The sequence below is a fragment of the Suillus fuscotomentosus genome, assembly GCF_016647785.1.
Source record: "Suillus fuscotomentosus strain FC203 chromosome Unknown F5891scaffold_15, whole genome shotgun sequence".
Classification (NCBI taxonomy): Eukaryota; Fungi; Basidiomycota; class Agaricomycetes; order Boletales; family Suillaceae; genus Suillus; species Suillus fuscotomentosus.
Genome location: NW_024539527.1, coordinates 159,322 through 174,774, shown reverse-complemented (window position 1 = coordinate 174,774; position 15,453 = coordinate 159,322). Strand labels below are relative to the sequence as shown.

Here is a 15,453-nt window from a genome sequence, read left to right as displayed (position 1 = left end):
ATCCTTAGTTACTTCTGCCGAGTCGCCGATTTCGATTATTAAATCGGAGTTCTAAAAAAACAAGATCATGTGGGTTGTTCGCAGTGGCGACGAAAGCTGACAACTCGCACCCTCAACTGAGCCAGGTCTCTCAGGCAGTTTGAGCCGTAGAACACACTGCAAAAAAAGGTGATAGAAGGCTTGTATACCGTCTACATTTCTTTCCTGCTTTTCCTGCGTCTCGTTGCACAGAAATAAGCCGTTTAGTGTTGCCCCAATAACGCTTGAGAACGAAGCAGCAGAAAAAGAAGAAAACAGTCCTTATGGATTTGTATTCGAATGCGCAAAACTGGACGCAGAATTTAACTGGAGGCACTCCATCCACCGACGACTGGAAAGAACAGTCGTCCCCCACAAATGGAGCAGGAGGTCCTCCTGGAACAGCTGCGCAGCAGTCAAGTCTCGATTTGAGCGACTATACAATAGGCGACCTTGCGGGTAAGCATCTCATTCATAAGCGCCCGTGCTACAAACACGCTGTTGAGCGCCCTCGTATAAAAAATGTTAAAATAATGGTTATCTCTCTTGTAATAGGACCTTCAACGTCTTCATCCATCTCTCAACCACCTGCGTACTATGGCGGTCCATTCAATCCATTCTACTTGTCTTCAGTTCCCGGTCCCTATAATGCCGTACCTTATGGTTCAATGTCTTGGACTAACCCGCAAACCCATCTACCGCTGTCGAATTACTCCACACTCAATGGAGCAACCTCTACGACCTCCTCTCAACAGTCCGCTTCTCAACATCAATCCCCCCCCGCATCGAACCAGCAGCCCATGATGATCGAGTGCGTTCTACCTCCTTCGTGTGCTCACTTTATTCACACACTTGTTACAGTCCCGCATTGACAACTATGAACGGATCTGGATCGGAACCGCCCCGACAATATACGCAGTCTCCAACTCATGTAGCTCAGCCCACTCCCCAATCCCAACCACGACATCCATATCAATATCAGCATCCTACTTTATCCATTAATCCTGCCTATGTTCTTCCCGCACATTTTTATTCCTCGCATTTAACTCAGCATCAACCCACATCACAGTCTCAAGGCACTCTTTCGCCCCACGTTCTTCATTCACCTACTTCTACAATGATCGGACAATTGTCTTCTTTCTACGCACAATCGCCATCTACACCTTCAACTTCTACGGCAACCACAGCGACCTCCACTGCTGCTGTTGCTGTACAATCGCCGACGATAAACATCCAGGCTCGAAAGGATAGTTTCGTTACTGACGTCAGACCACTTCTGCAGCCCAGCGCATTCGGCGGTGCGCGTGCTATTAACAACCTTGTTAATCTCATCGACGACTTTGGTTCTGAGGAGGTCGAACCTGCCCTGCGAATGGAAATCCTAACCAAGATCCGCGATAACGCCGCTAATCATTACTTCCGGGCCTGGTCCGAAAATAACACGGCTATGGACATTACTCGGGAATGGCTAAAAGCCGCTGCCACCGCCAAGTCTGACACCCCGTTGGTTGACACTGTAATGCCGTTACTTCACGTATGTTACGCATGTTCAAGGCTGCAAGTCGCCTCTAATACTGTGCAAAGATCATTGACAGGTTACCGTTGACAGTTGAGTCACTCAAGTCCTCGAAGTTAGGCAAGATCATCGTCAAGTTAGTCAAGGAGCCTCCAGCTCCAGGTGAGCGTTCGGTTTCACAAATATCCACTCATGCGGTCTCCGTGAGAGACTACGTGAACCGTGTACGATTTCAGCCTTGCAACCACAGTTTGCGTGTCTGTCGTATTATTACTACTTGCTTGAGCCAACGAAAATTACATGTATCTAACTCTTGTTTGATTTCTGTGTTGTTCAAATGTGCAGCGATCAAGGACATGGCATCGAACTTGGAACGGAGATGGCGACAATTGGTCGAAACTGCCCAAAAGCAGGCAGAAAATACACAAACTGAGGGTGGGTCACGTCAGTTCGTTGCACCAATGAACAAGCGCTCATTGACTCATGCCTTGCAGATTCGAAGCTCAAAAAGCGAAAGCCTGTCGAACAGCCCTCAGCAAAACCTGCCACCACCTGCCAAGAAGGCCGCTGTAGCGCCTACTGCTTCCGCGTCAAAGCCAACAGCCATGAAGAAAGAGACGAAACATGTTCTCGCCGTCAAAGATGCTCGTTCCGATTCCTCATTCTTTTCTGCGCCGAAACCGAAAGCCAAATTACCGAGCTTCAAGAAAGCCCCGGCGCCTGTCAAGAAGGAGCCTGATCTCAATGTTGCGCAACCATCGTCGATCGATCCGTTCCAGGAGGCATTGAAGTCAATGGGTAAAGGGCGTAGAGACTCTCCAGTAACGCCAACACCGCCACCAGCTTCGATGTCGATTACGCCGCCCCTGGTGACTTCTGGAAGAACAAAGAGAAAGTCTGTGACTTGGGCTCCTGATGGTCAGCTAGAATCGATCCGGCTGATAGAACGAGCTGTGTACGATGATGACCCTGTTGATGTCAGCATTCTACTCTCGTTTTTTATGTTGGTGTACAGTACTTATATTGATGTCACGAATACCTTTGTGTATTTTGTTCACATAGGGTGTTCATACTGCTCACAGTTTGCGCGATCTGGATCGGGGAGAGGGTGCTGCTCTACATGCTCCCCTATTCGAAGAAGTTATCGATTGGACGGATCCAATAAGTGAGCAAATTATCATCGTTATCATGAGTCGCCACCAATTAATGAACGCAATCTATAGCTCTCGAATTCGATCTCGAAGCGTCCCAACGTGGACATAATAGTACAGAAAAGACGACTCAGGAGGAGCGTGAGCAAACAGCTTTGGGTGCACTATACATGTCGTCAGCACAGATACCTGACAGTCCTGGCGAGCCCACGACGATAATCAGTGATGACGAGATAGATGTGGATGTGAAGACCATGACGGTGGGGTCAGAGTGCGATAATTTCTTCTGGAGAGAAGCCGATCTGCCTCAGCCCAACGCCGCATCTGTCGCCGATCTCGTAGGTCAATTATCGGGAGGTTTTGATTCGATGAATGCGCCCAGCAGTGCGGGTATCCAATCATTTGGCTTTGATCCCGCACTGCTTTCACAATTGCCTATTGCGCCAGAACAGGTGCAGGAATTAATGCAGCAGGCGCAAGCGTTATTCAACCAGCACCCGTCTGGACCCGGTGTACAAGCCCAATTTGGAGGCCAAGATCAGAACTGGAATTCGAACGCCGCCACCGGTGATTATGGTCGAGGATATGCTGACAATGGTAGTGCTCGCGGGCGATGGGCGTCAGATAGGGGTCAGTTTCGCGGTCGCGGACGTGGCCGTGGACGGGGAGAAGATGGATCGTATAGAAGTAGTAAACGAAAACCATGCAGTTTTTTTGCAGAAGGAAGGCGAGCATCAAACATGCCAAATTCTGGATCGTGGGACTAAAACTGATTCAACGTAATAACAGGTGCAGATATGGCGATCAGTGCGATTTTAGCCATGAACCAATCTATTCGTGATGGGAGTTCAGAGAGATGGGCGGTAGCATCGTATACAGCATTGAGCATGTTCCGTGGACTAACATTTTTGATATCCAATATGATGGCATCTTGATGGTCTGTGTCAGGCAGCATTGATACGCCAAGAACTCAAAAATCAAAAGAAGCTGAACACGCCGTTTGGTGATGATACAAACAAAAGCTATAAATAAAAACAGGTGTATGTAAGTAAAGCAGTTCTACTTGACAATGAGCGTGGCAAGTTACATCCCTAGCAAAGTTAGAATACTATGTCGATATCGAAGCTGGTATATTCAGCATCATGCAATGCGACAAAACAATATGATCGCTCAGATCGATCGACGACGAAGCAACAAAAGAAATCCGAATATATAGATCATCCGCTACCGTCTCTGGGTCAACTTTCGCGTCTTTTTTGAAGGCTCGGCATTTGATTGAGAAGGCGAATTGGTGTCGTTGGTCTTGCGTTTGAGGGTGGCCGAGGTCATTGAAGGCGTTGTCATGCCGGATTGGGAAGGTGTGGGTGCATTGGCTGGATTTGAGGAGTTGGGGGGCGCGGTGCCAGATGCAGTTGTGGGTCTGGTCTGCTTTTGTGAGTTGTCAGCCGAGGGAGGGAGGTTTTTTGGGGAGTGCGCAGAGGGCCCAGGATGCGATACTGACGGTGATGAAGACATGCTATGATACAACGTCACCGCTGGCGATGTTGAAAGCCCGTTCATGGTTTGAAAGGGCAGGAAGTGCCCATTTGAGAGAGGCATGCCCATATAGGGACCCCCTTGAGACCCTTCTCGTAGCTTGTCCGCTAGCTTTGCAAGGGCGTCTAACCGTTCTAGCAAGTCAGCGACCGTTCACTAAGAGTCTTGACAAGCAAACATTACCCATTGGTCCTAGCTTTGTTTCATTCGCAAATGTGATTAGATCGGTCATCTGACTGACACTTTCTGCCAACTACCACGCCTCGCGTTCAGCAAAGACAAATGCGGAGCCGAAAAGCGCGTACCTCCAGACACCGCATGGTAGCCTGCGGAATCCCAAATGCGTTCACAGGTTCTCCCGGTATCGACGCATGGTCGATCATAACTCTGGGTTCTTCCCATATTCTCTCATCATCCATCCTATGCATCACCGTCCCGTTCGGACTTGGCGTCGGTGCCGTCCTCACGCGTGGCGTCTTCGGTGACTCCGATTGCCTATGACCCATTACCGAGTCCAAGGCAATAAACTTTTCGTGATGATTTGCATCGAATTGGAGGTGGTCAAATTTGAGGGAATATGGCGGTGTTTGGGAGGTGGCGGCGTTTGGCTGAGGAATGAGGATAACGTGGACTGTGAGCGGACCCCGAAGTGTGACTGTGTACCCGTTGGTGTATCGGTATGTCCAAACAGCCGCAACACACTCTACAACCGCGTGGTGTTGTGAGAGTAGCCGTTCTCGGGCACCGTCCAGCGAGAGTGTCATGGATTTCACACCAGATTGGGTGGTGACTAGAAAAAACCGAGGCAGAATAGGCACGCCGATCTCTGATGCCGGAACAGATGAGCAAAATTAAGATTTGAGAAAATTGCGACTAACCGAAAGGCTTTGCTTCATTCCGCTGGTTATCTTTCCACAAGGTAAATTTCATTATGGCCGTCGGAGTGAAGTAGTCTTTCACAACAGTTTCCCAGTGTGATAACTGATGTTTCTACCGAGGATTCATGATTGAGGGATGATATTAATATGAAATGACGTACAGTGGGGTTTTCGGCTGAAAGGACTCCGCTAAATTGAAGCAATCGAACAAGACCCTGTCCAAGACCAACGGGCATGGCCACCCTTTGGGAAAACATAAGTACGGCCAAGAAAAGCCATCTAAGTAACACTTACACAGGGGAGGTGCGAATGGGAGGCGGGACCGCCGGCTCCGAGGACGGCGCGGTCGTAACAGGAGGTGCAGCGGCAGCGCTCGTCGAAGACTGTGGCGGCCGTGGAGCTATTGGCTGCTGCCCTGGAGTTGCCTGCCGTTGTTGATGCGGTGACGTCTGTGCTTGTGTGACGGGGGGTATACGTGTAGGAGGAAGGAGACCGCTAGACGATGATGGCGGAAGCTGGGTATGCGAAGCTCGAGGGGTTTGCGACGGCCCAGCTTGTGATGGTGGTCTAACAGAGGGACCCTGTGGCTGAGACTGGGGTCTTGGAGGTTGTTGTTGTTGTTGTTGTTGTACATGACCTGCCATAGGATCGGGCTGATGTGGAGAGTGTTGATGGGGAGGTGGTGGTTGTCGAGGTGTTATGGAAGGATGTATACCGGACGTGGGGTGAGATGGAGGACGAGGGGGGACGTTTACTTGGGTCGGCATGTTGAAATTACCGCCAAAACTGTTATCAGTGTGCTGCATATGCTCAAACTGCTGGGCAGGTGTAAGGAATCCAGGACGACTGCCTGGATTAGACATGCCATCTGAGATGTTCTGCTGCATGTCCATGTCACCCTGGGTGGATGAAGGCACAAAAGTAGTGAAGGAAGGGTTGGAGGACGATATTCGATTACCTCCTGGGGTAAAGCCAGGGTTGAACTGGGGATTCTGAATACCCATGAATACTCCATCACCGGGGTTCATTGGACGAGCACCGGGGGGTTGTGAAGGACCAGGTGTACCCATGATCATATTGGAGGCATGACCTTGGAGAGGACCTGTAGGACGAGGGGAAGAAGAAGTGATTGGATGATGCGAGTGGGATGGAAAACCATTTGGTGGCATCGTTGTGGAGGTTCCGGCTTGAGAAAGAGTCGGTTGTGATAGACTGTTCATCAACTGGGGCTGGGATGATTGAGTTCGCATTGGATTTTGACCTTGAGAGCGATTTAGTGTACTAGACAAATCTGGTGACATTGAGGTAGGAATTGAGCTAGGGATACGAGACAACATTGGTTGAGCGGATGGTTGACGTAAATGAGAAGGGATATTATTTTGTGGATTCATTGGAGGTATGCCAGGCATATTTGGTTGACCGGGATGTATTGCTTGGACGTGATTGACGTGATTGAGCGCCTGTGGATGAGAGGCGACTCTTCCGACCTGTCCAAGATTGCTTCCAGCCTGAGACATCATGTTACCCGAAAAAGCGAGGTGTTGAGGGATAGAATTCATATGAGAATTAGCTTGTGAAGCTACTGCTGCGGTGCTCATCTGAACATTCTGTGCCTGCTGCTGCTGCTGCTGCTGTTGCTGCTGCTGCTGTTGATGTTGTTGTTGCTGCTGCTGCTGCTGCTGTATCTGGTGTAACTGCTGACGACGACGGAAGTCCATGCTGTTTTGGGATTGTGGACCCCCGGCTGCTAGTAAGTTCATTGGGTTATGTGGCATGAGCGACGGGACGTGATTTGGAGGAGGCTGCTGCTGCTGTGGAGGTTGTTGTTGAAAATGAGGAGAGGGATTCATGGAGAGTTGTGCCATGCTCTGTGGCCGAAGCATGTCACCAGGTCGAACGTTCATGACGATCAAAGATATATGAAGAGTAGAACGATGACGAGGAGGACGACGAGTACGACGACGACGACGACGACAATAACGACGACGACGACAAAGTCAACTAGCTAAACTATTAATTGAGATTGGTCGAAGGACGACAAGGGTCGACGTCGTCCAAGTTTGAATCTAGTCCAAGGTACTACCAAGACTCTCACACGCAGCCTTCGTTTACCACGTGCTTGACAGCACAATCACCGGAATCAAAATTTTATAAACACAGCATTCAGCTATAGCACTCATGGTCCGCAAATTCAAGTATCACGAGCAGAAATTGCTCAAGAAAGTCGACTTTTTAAACGTATGTCTCATTCTCTATTCCATAATTCACTAACCAAAGACTATCAAGTGGAAACAAGATGCAAATATTCGTGAGATCAAAGTCATTCGCAGGTACCATATCCAGGACAGAGAAGATTACCACAAGTAAGCTTCTAACTCCTCCGTCGATCATGTTAACATGAACATCATCACAGGTACAACAAGCTTTGCGGTGCTCTAAGATCATTTGCACACCGTCTATCCGTTCTACCGGCTCAAGACCCGTTTCGTACCCGCATGGAGTCACAGCTGCTCTCTAAACTCTATGACATTGGCGTACTTAACTCCCAAGCAAAATTAAGTGACGTTGACAACAAGCTCACCGTTGCTGCCTTTTGCAGGCGTCGCCTTGCCGTTTTCATGTGCATGAGCAAGATGGCAGAAACAGTCAGCGCAGTACGTCCAAACCTATTCAAATTACACTCCCAACTCACTTCTTCAGGCTGCAAAATTTATCGAACAAGGTCACGTCCGTGTTGGTCCAGATAATATCACCGATCCCGCTTTTCTTGTCACGAGGCGCGTTACAAAATTAATCTCGTTTTCGTATTCTCATCGCCTCTCAGACACATGGAAGACTTCGTCACTTGGGTGGACACTTCTAAGTTGAAGAGAACCATCATGAACTACAACGACGAGGTAAGCGATCGACTGTAAAATTCGCATTTCTTCCTGACCATCTCTCGAAGCTCGACGATTACGATCTACTATGATTGCCCCATCGACACGTCCATAGTCGATGATGTCGTCATGTGCGTTACCTCCGTATTGTCGGTTCCTCGCGGACTTAACCTTAACTCACTTACCTTCGTCAGCCTATTCTCGGCGCCGCTCCCTTGGCCGTCTTCATGACAGGCACTCGAAGCATGTCATATTCAGGCTGCCGACGACACAGCATAAAAGTCGTAACAACACCGCACTCGTTCACATATTCTCGTGATTGTGCTAGGGTTTGGACTGATTATAGGTCTTGATACGTTACTATGAATAGATCGGGAGCTGCTTCTTTAACCATGTGCGGTCCTTGGTTGTTCTTGCTACTGGAATTATCGATCATGTCTTCGTTGCAACGCGAGCTGCCGCTTGCACACGGGTCAACCCGAATATGGGTTGCAATACGTTCAGCACGAAGATAATAACGGCTATTAGGCGGCAACAGGCCCATGAAGGGACAGGGGTACGCGCCGTTTGGGACTACGCGTCTTTGTCAAATGCGATGCTTGCCGGAATCACTGATGTCTGACAATCATTGTTTGAGTCGTACGTACTCGGGGTCGCCTCGAACAACATCGGTTAAGTGACGATATGAGCCAGTTATGGATAGCAACGGTCCACCCAAATGACGCATGTGCTGTACTGCAGAGTATGAACGGAATCCATTCAGAGGCCACATATACAAATAACTTACACGAAGTCGAAGGATCCAGTGTCGATCTTATCGCGTGATAATATACTTGTGGTTAATGAGTAAATAAATGCATTAGTGACCCTTGGATGACTGCGAGACACCAGAGTATTTATAATTCTCCACCAACCCTCTCCTTCCTTTCCCATACGGTCTCTACGCATCCCCGTATCATCTATCTCGTGATACAAAACAAGACACATTGTGAAGCTTAGCATCCCCGTTAGTTATAGGTAGTAAGAGCTTGATATTATAGTAGAGCGTCAAGTTCATGTCGTAGTTCTTTGAACGGGGGTATAGTCAAGATCATTACTGGATTCATATACATGTCAGGGAAATGGTGCTATTCAGGGAAGCGTGAGTTTCAGATTGGACATCGATCGTTTTTTGTCACTCTTGTCGATGAGCTAGCGACGAAGCAAGGGGGTTGCAAAGATGACCTCGCCCATCAGAGTGAAGAGCCTGCGATATTATAGTCAAGTAACAAGTTCATAACATGAAACGGTATAACTCAGGCTGAAGAGTCACAAGGCCTAACGTCGATGACAAGTAGACTGAGCAATCATTGAGTAAGCCAAAGTAGGCCAAAGTACAGCACGTGAATTTGATACTGAACTCGCTCAAACGCGTTAAACTACCGCCAGACCAATACCCTTCCTTTCATCCCAAATCTAGCTACAGCTATCTTTTTGCGACATTTCTCACTCATAGAACATTTTCTTGACGCAGGACTCACAATAATTGGCTCCTACTTTATAGTCCACTTTGACCATGGCCGAAGGAGACGGCAACATCAAAGTGGTGGTGCGATGTAGACCCCTCAATTCTCGCGGTGCGTTCGTGAGGGATACGTATGCATAGTTCATACTCATCCCAACTTTCCCGATTCTTGCCTACAGAACTCGCACGAGGTGCCAAACCACTTGTCCGGATGCAGGGCAACCAGACTTTCCTCGACCCACCGGAACACGGTTCTCAGCAGGACTCCAAACGTGCTACGGAACGCAAAACAATGGCCTTTGGCTTCGATAGGAGCTATTGGTCTGCGGGACCACGAGATGAACCAGGGTACTGCTCGCAGCAGACTTTGTATGAAGACCTGGGAAAGGAGTTGTTGGATCATGGGTTTGCAGGATTTAATGCTTGTATTTTGGCTTGTAAGTGGTTTGTTTTTCGGATATTTTTCTGTGAAAAGGTGTGCTGATACTACCCCGGTCTGACAGATGGGCAGACTGGTATGCTTGCGTTTTATTTTATCACTGGGTATGGCTCATGTGCCTTGACCAATGACCAGGATCTGGTAAATCATATAGGTGTGTTCAAGCATATTCTTTTGGTGTGTGATACTGAGAATTGGTGTACAGTATGATGGGATGTGCGTATGATGAAACGAATGACTCGCGTGCTACTTATGGAGATGATCACTAGATGGACCCGACAAAGGAATCATACCCTTGACATGTTCCGAGCTGTTTGTACGTGTAGAGGATAAGAAAGCTGCAGACCCCAACATCAATTTCACCGTAGAGGTTTCCTACATCGAGGTAGGCCACATGCTTCGAACCCTAATGCAGTTTTCACTTTATTTTTCACTATTAGATCTATAACGAGAAAGTACGCGACCTCTTGAATCCAAAGAACACAGGAAACCTTCGAGTTCGTGAACATCCTAGCTTAGGTCCCTATGTAGAGGATCTATCGAAGCTAGTCGTGAACAACTACCACGAGATGATGACGCTCATGGACGAGGGCAATAAAGCGCGCACCGTCGCTGCCACGAACATGAATGAGACCTCTTCTCGGTCCCATGCAGTATTCACACTGCTGTTGACTATGAAAAGGCATGACGTAGAGACGAAATTAGATACCGAGAAGGTGTCGCGAATTAGGTGCGTTTCTTCGCGTTGCAATTCCTTTGATAGGTGTCCATTGATTTATCTATCTGATGCGACGCAGTTTGGTTGACTTGGCAGGTTCTGAGCGGGCTAATTCGACAGGTGCCACTGGACAGCGTTTGAAGGAGGGAGCGAATATTAATAAATCGCTCACTACCCTCGGGAAAGTTATTTCTTCTCTCGCGCTTGCGAGTCAGGATGGGGGGAAGAAGGGGAAGAAAGGAAAGGCTGAAGAATTCGTACCTTACCGTGACTCGGTGCGTCATCTTTTTTCTGGATGATGCCTATTTATAGGTTTCGACTAGGTCTTGACATGGTTGCTGAAAGACACTTTGGGCGGGAACTCCAAAACTGCTATGATAGCTGCCATCTCTCCTGCAGATTATGAGGAGACGCTGAGTACTCTACGATACGCTGACCAAGCAAAGAAGATCAAGAACAAGGCTGTCGTAAACGAGGACCCTAATGCCAAACTTGTTCGCGAACTCAAGGAGGAGCTTGAAATGCTTCGAGGTAACTTTCATCGTTTTATACTTTGACAGCTGGTTGACACTCCTCAGCACGTGTGGCGACGTCCTCCGGAGAAGATACATTCGACCCGCACGTTCCGCCTGAGAAACAGAAGGTCACGTACAAGACGAAGGATGGAAAGATCAAGACTGTTACCAAAGCGGAGTTGCAGGAGCAGATGGAGACGGGCGAGAAATTGATGCAGAGTTTGAATGAGACGTGGGAGCAGAAGATGTCTCGGACGCAGGAGGTACAAAAAGAGCGGGAGAAGGCACTTGAAGAGCTTGGTATCACGGTCGAGAAGAATTTGGTGGGAGTACATACCCCAAAGAAGGTGAGGATGGGACGCCTGAAGGGAATGTTGTGCTAATCTGCTGGACGTGTTTGTTTTCAGATGCCGCATTTAGTGAATTTGGTCAGTTTCTTTCGTTTTTCTTGGTGGGTTATATGATTAAATTACTATTGTATCTTTTCAGAATGAAGGTGAGAGCTCGAGATTTAGCCCGAATGCAGTCTGATTATGTATTTCATCAGATCCTCTCATGAGCGAATGTTTGATATACCAACTCAAACCTGGTACAACCATCGTACGATTGCTCTTCGCTTGCTCATAGCTGCTGAATATAGAAATGGTGTTCGATAGGTCGGTCGCTTGGACAGCGAAAAACCTGCCGCAATTCGACTGAGCGGTGAAAATATCCTCGAGGAACATTGTTACTTTGAGAACACAGACGGCAAAGTGACCCTTCACGCTATGCCCGAGAGCGTCACTGTGAGAATCATTTCTCCGTACGCAGCTGCACTTTACCTGACTATGTTTGCAGTTCTTGAACGGCAAACAAGTTTCCCCTGGACAGGTAAATCGATTGGTTTTTGAAAGGAAAGAACTCAATGTTATTGATGTAGTCTTATAAACTGCGTTCTGGATACCGGATCATCCTTGGTCAGAATTTATTTCCTCTTAGTGGTGGAGAATTCATCTGTTTCATTTAGGGGAGCACCACGTCTTCAGGTTCAATAATCCCGAGGAAGTCCGCAAGCAACGCGATCGCGCCACGGCGAGATCCAACATGCACTTGAGTGTGTCTGCTGCTGATGTAGAAGGCGATTCAGTGCCACCATCCACGCGCCCGGAATCGAGGGCATCTTCTGCGGACGAAGCTGATGTAGACTGGAATTTTGCACGTCGAGAAGCCGCACTTGCTCGCCTTGGCCTGGATCCTGCTCTTGATAACTTGCCGGACGAAGATATCAATAGGCTCTTCGAACGCATCACGAAGGTGAAGTCGATGCGAGATCACAACTCCAAACCACGACCAGAAAGTAGCCTCAGCGTTCGGGACGATATCTGGAGCGAGTCAGGTCGACCTTTTTCGAGTGACGCTACCACAGATGACACAAGCCTTGAAGCTGGAGCGAGTCATAGTACACCTGACGTTGACGGGCCTCTAAAGGATGTTCAGTACCAACTTGAGTCCCGTCTTCAAGCCATCACAGAGTCTAGTGAGGCGGAAGACTTGAAAGTAGAGAAAGATCATATGGAGCACCAACTGAGAATGGTGCAGCAGCAGCTTAAGCGCATGATAAATGCACGGGCCCGGGGAGAATCCGAAGAAGAGTTTGAGCGTTTCGAGCCCGTCATTTATACGGCGAGACAGTTACGACTCATTCGCAAAGTCCTGGACAAGTGGAGAGCCCATCGCTCATTTTCAATGGCTGAAGCTGTTTTGTCCAATGCCGTGCTTGTAAAAGAAGCCAACATAATTAGGTGTGTTATCACTCGAATTTCTGAACATCAACTGTCTCATTCAAATTAGTAAAGAGTTGGGCAAAGAAGTTTCTTACAACTTCACCATTGCCTCTGGTGGGTCCCTGGCAGCTCCGATATCTGGTGTCGATACAATCGGAGGTCTGGACGGTTTCGGTGATGTTGCCGATCCCACACTGGCACCAGCAACCCAACCTTCAGTCGCCGTCAAGGTTCTCGACAAAAGGCATAATGCTATCTACACCTGGTCCTTGGATCGCCTGCAGCAGCGAGTCAAGCGAATGAGAAATTTGACTACATACATTGACAGACCATCATATACCCAGCATTTTAGCTCGGATGAACCTTTCTACGATTCCCCGCCCCCACAATTCTCATTCATCGGCAATGCCCTCCTATCACTTGCACCCCTATCTCGCCGAATATCATCTACATCAGTCGTGCCAATATTCTGCCGGTACACGGCAGAAGCAATAGGCTCGTGTCGCGTGGATATTAAGATTTCCAGCGTTCTGCAAGCGTCGAAGCATGGTACTCCTGCGTCAACCCGCCCTACATCCCCAGCTCCATCGGCCATACTACCCGGAAGCAAGATTAGCTTCTTCATAACCGTAGATTCGATCAAAGGTTTATCCTCACACGACTTCTCGGCACTACACCTTCAACTGCGTTTATCATCCTTCGTGGGACCATCACTCACGAGCGAAGAGATATTCTCATCTACCGCACTCGATATGGAGACATCTTCCCTATCGGAACTAAAGTTTCGGCGTGCGTTTTTGATCGTGACTTCTTCCAAGGTAATCACATATTTGCGCCAAGGCTACGCTCCCATAGAGTTCTTTGCGGCTGCTAAACCCACATATTTGGAGCGTCTTGAACGCTGGGATGAGATGCGCGAACTGAGAGTTCATGATCCTCCTGGGGCCCACACAGACACACCTCCAGTCATTCTTCCCCAGATGCGTCGTTCGGAAACCGATTTTCTCGTGGAGCAAGCCCATGACGTAGTCGCTTGTGTCCAGGTAAAGGAGCTCGGGGCTGATGGTCAGTATATTCCAGTACCCGTGCTTTCCCAGGGAAGCCTCGATCCGGGGGTATTCTCTCTACATCAGGGACTGCAGCGCAGAATTGCTCTCGTGCTTTCATCAGATTCCGGACCGCAACTCCCATGGACAGATGTCACCCGAATACGTCTGGGAAATGTGCGCCTCCTCGATCCAAAAGGTCGCCAGCACAACTCGACATCGAAAGTGATGGTTACGCTCCCGCTACTGGCAGATCAAAGTGTTGCGTTCAGACCGGATGGCACGGGGACCCTCACAGCAGAAGCACTATGGGACTCAAGCGTTCATGATTCTCTCCTCCTCAATCGAGTTACGGCGAGTGCACACCGAGTGATACTGCAGGTTGCCTGGTCCATTGCTGTGGACACGTGTAATGAACCAGTGCAATTTAGCACGGACATAGCGGTCGCCATTCAGACACGGGACGCGCGTCCGCCAGGCCGATTACTAACGTTCCTGAGCTCCGGCAAGATCACCTCCCGCATCAGCTCAATCTTCAACCTACGTCTTTCGCCGCCTCTGACACGTTCGCCTCAGGATTTGTGGCGCTTGGATACGTCGGAAAAATATGTACGCGGAGAGGAGTTACTGTGCACGTGGAAACCACGTGGTATCTCAGTAGTGGAGGATTACAACCGGCTTGTTTTAACGGAACGACGGGCAGCGGATGTTCAAGCAGTTCGGGTGCTGTTAACATCTTCATGCTTACCTGCGCGCCCTGATTCGGGAGCTGTTGTTTGGGGTTCGGAAGCACTGCTGCGGAAGGCACTGAATCTCTGGCAAAAACGTTTTGGCCATGCAGGAGAAGTAAGCTGGTTCTAGTCGGATTTACATGGTTTGACGTTAATTATTTCCAGATCATCCTGAGTCAAGTGCCTACAGAGACTGTTTGTGTTGCTGCATCTGGGAAGCCTTCCACCCGTGCGCTTCCACAAGGTGTGAAACTGAACTCATCCACTACGCTGGTACCCCGTAGGCAAGCCTTTGGTTACTTAAGTGCTTACAAACGTTCCCTGAACTCTAATCCCCTCCGTAGTGACGGACCCACGAAAAGAGGACATCTCCTAATTCTGACAGACGCCAGTCAAAATATCTGGGAAAAGCGCTGGTTCGTCCTTCGAAGGTAATCAACCCCAATAAGTTTTCCATGCAGGACACTGCTTACAGTTATTTTAGACCCTATCTACATGTCTACACACACTCTAACGAATTGGAGCAAGCCGGTGTTATCAGTCTTCACGGAGCAAACCTTGAATGTGATACACAGAAAGAGCAACTTTTGGGTGTAAGCTTTCCTGTTCATATCTCATATGTGTTCATGCTTAGTTTTCATATAGAAACAATTCTGTTTTACGCTCTTTACTACTGCGAACTCGCACGCACTCGCCGCACCCTCATTCAAGGAGTTACAGTCATGGACTTCAAAGCTTGACCCTACTGGCATCATCTAA

General features: G+C 48.7%; 5 protein-coding genes across 5 annotated transcripts; 3 read left to right on the top strand and 2 right to left on the bottom strand.

The window, feature by feature from the left end:
• Positions 1–100: 100 nt before the first annotated feature.
• On the top strand, positions 101–3,730 carry F5891DRAFT_1021267 (uncharacterized protein). The gene is made up of 9 exons (XM_041361168.1): positions 101–477; positions 574–829; positions 880–1,552; positions 1,603–1,696; positions 1,880–1,973; positions 2,064–2,511; positions 2,597–2,699; positions 2,758–3,412; positions 3,475–3,730. Exons 1-9 carry the CDS (start codon positions 303–305, stop codon positions 3,524–3,526), a joined length of 2,550 nt encoding a protein of 849 aa, XP_041228370.1. The 5' UTR covers positions 101–302; the 3' UTR covers positions 3,527–3,730.
• On the bottom strand, positions 3,669–6,711 carry F5891DRAFT_1021257 (LIM-domain binding protein-domain-containing protein). The gene is made up of 6 exons (XM_041361167.1): positions 5,394–6,711; positions 5,261–5,342; positions 5,100–5,211; positions 4,527–5,047; positions 4,405–4,474; positions 3,669–4,346 (listed from the first exon to the last, which is right to left on the bottom strand). Exons 1-6 carry the CDS (start codon positions 6,695–6,697, stop codon positions 3,910–3,912), a joined length of 2,526 nt encoding a protein of 841 aa, XP_041228369.1. The 5' UTR covers positions 6,698–6,711; the 3' UTR covers positions 3,669–3,909.
• A 566-nt stretch (positions 6,712–7,277) lies between these two features.
• F5891DRAFT_1127437 (alpha-L RNA-binding motif-containing protein) lies at positions 7,278–8,070 on the top strand (the record flags this gene model as incomplete). The annotated part of the gene is made up of 6 exons (XM_041364180.1): positions 7,278–7,337; positions 7,386–7,462; positions 7,513–7,753; positions 7,800–7,876; positions 7,924–7,996; positions 8,047–8,070. 6 exons carry the CDS (start codon positions 7,278–7,280, stop codon positions 8,068–8,070), a joined length of 552 nt encoding a protein of 183 aa, XP_041228368.1.
• Positions 8,071–8,603: 533 nt separating this feature from the next.
• F5891DRAFT_948213 (uncharacterized protein) lies at positions 8,604–8,918 on the bottom strand (the record flags this gene model as incomplete). Its single annotated transcript, XM_041374789.1, has 2 exons — positions 8,604–8,760; positions 8,857–8,918. Coding segments are annotated over 2 exons (219 nt in total), but the record flags the coding sequence as incomplete, so codon positions are not given.
• A 615-nt stretch (positions 8,919–9,533) lies between these two features.
• On the top strand, positions 9,534–15,453 carry F5891DRAFT_1214015 (uncharacterized protein; the record flags this gene model as incomplete). The annotated part of the gene is made up of 21 exons (XM_041369265.1): positions 9,534–9,594; positions 9,662–9,919; positions 9,986–9,997; positions 10,057–10,075; positions 10,127–10,137; positions 10,191–10,306; positions 10,362–10,651; positions 10,719–10,914; positions 10,963–11,170; positions 11,218–11,501; positions 11,562–11,582; positions 11,644–11,650; positions 11,702–11,754; positions 11,811–11,939; positions 11,992–12,024; positions 12,074–12,110; positions 12,161–12,935; positions 12,985–14,809; positions 14,860–15,125; positions 15,179–15,287; positions 15,340–15,453. The coding sequence occupies 21 exons, from the start codon at positions 9,534–9,536 to the stop codon at positions 15,451–15,453; spliced, it is 4,824 nt and encodes a 1,607-aa protein (XP_041228366.1).

Bases quoted from the DNA above. Each gene is read 5' to 3' on its own strand.
- F5891DRAFT_1021267 (XM_041361168.1), top strand. From the start codon at position 303: ATGGATTTGTATTCGAATGCGCAAAACTGGACGCAGAATTTAACTGGA. The intron at 1,697-1,879 runs GTGAGCGTTCGG...TCAAATGTGCAG, and splicing joins CAAGGAGCCTCCAGCTCCAG to CGATCAAGGACATGGCATCG. The intron at 3,413-3,474 runs GCGAGCATCAAA...ACGTAATAACAG, and splicing joins AGTTTTTTTGCAGAAGGAAG to GTGCAGATATGGCGATCAGT.
- F5891DRAFT_1021257 (XM_041361167.1), bottom strand. From the start codon at position 6,697: ATGAGCACCGCAGCAGTAGCTTCACAAGCTAATTCTCATATGAATTCT. The intron at 5,343-5,393 runs GTAAGTGTTACT...GTTTTCCCAAAG, and splicing joins CCCATTCGCACCTCCCCTGT to GGTGGCCATGCCCGTTGGTC. The intron at 4,347-4,404 runs GTAATGTTTGCT...TAGAACGGTTAG, and splicing joins AACAAAGCTAGGACCAATGG to ACGCCCTTGCAAAGCTAGCG.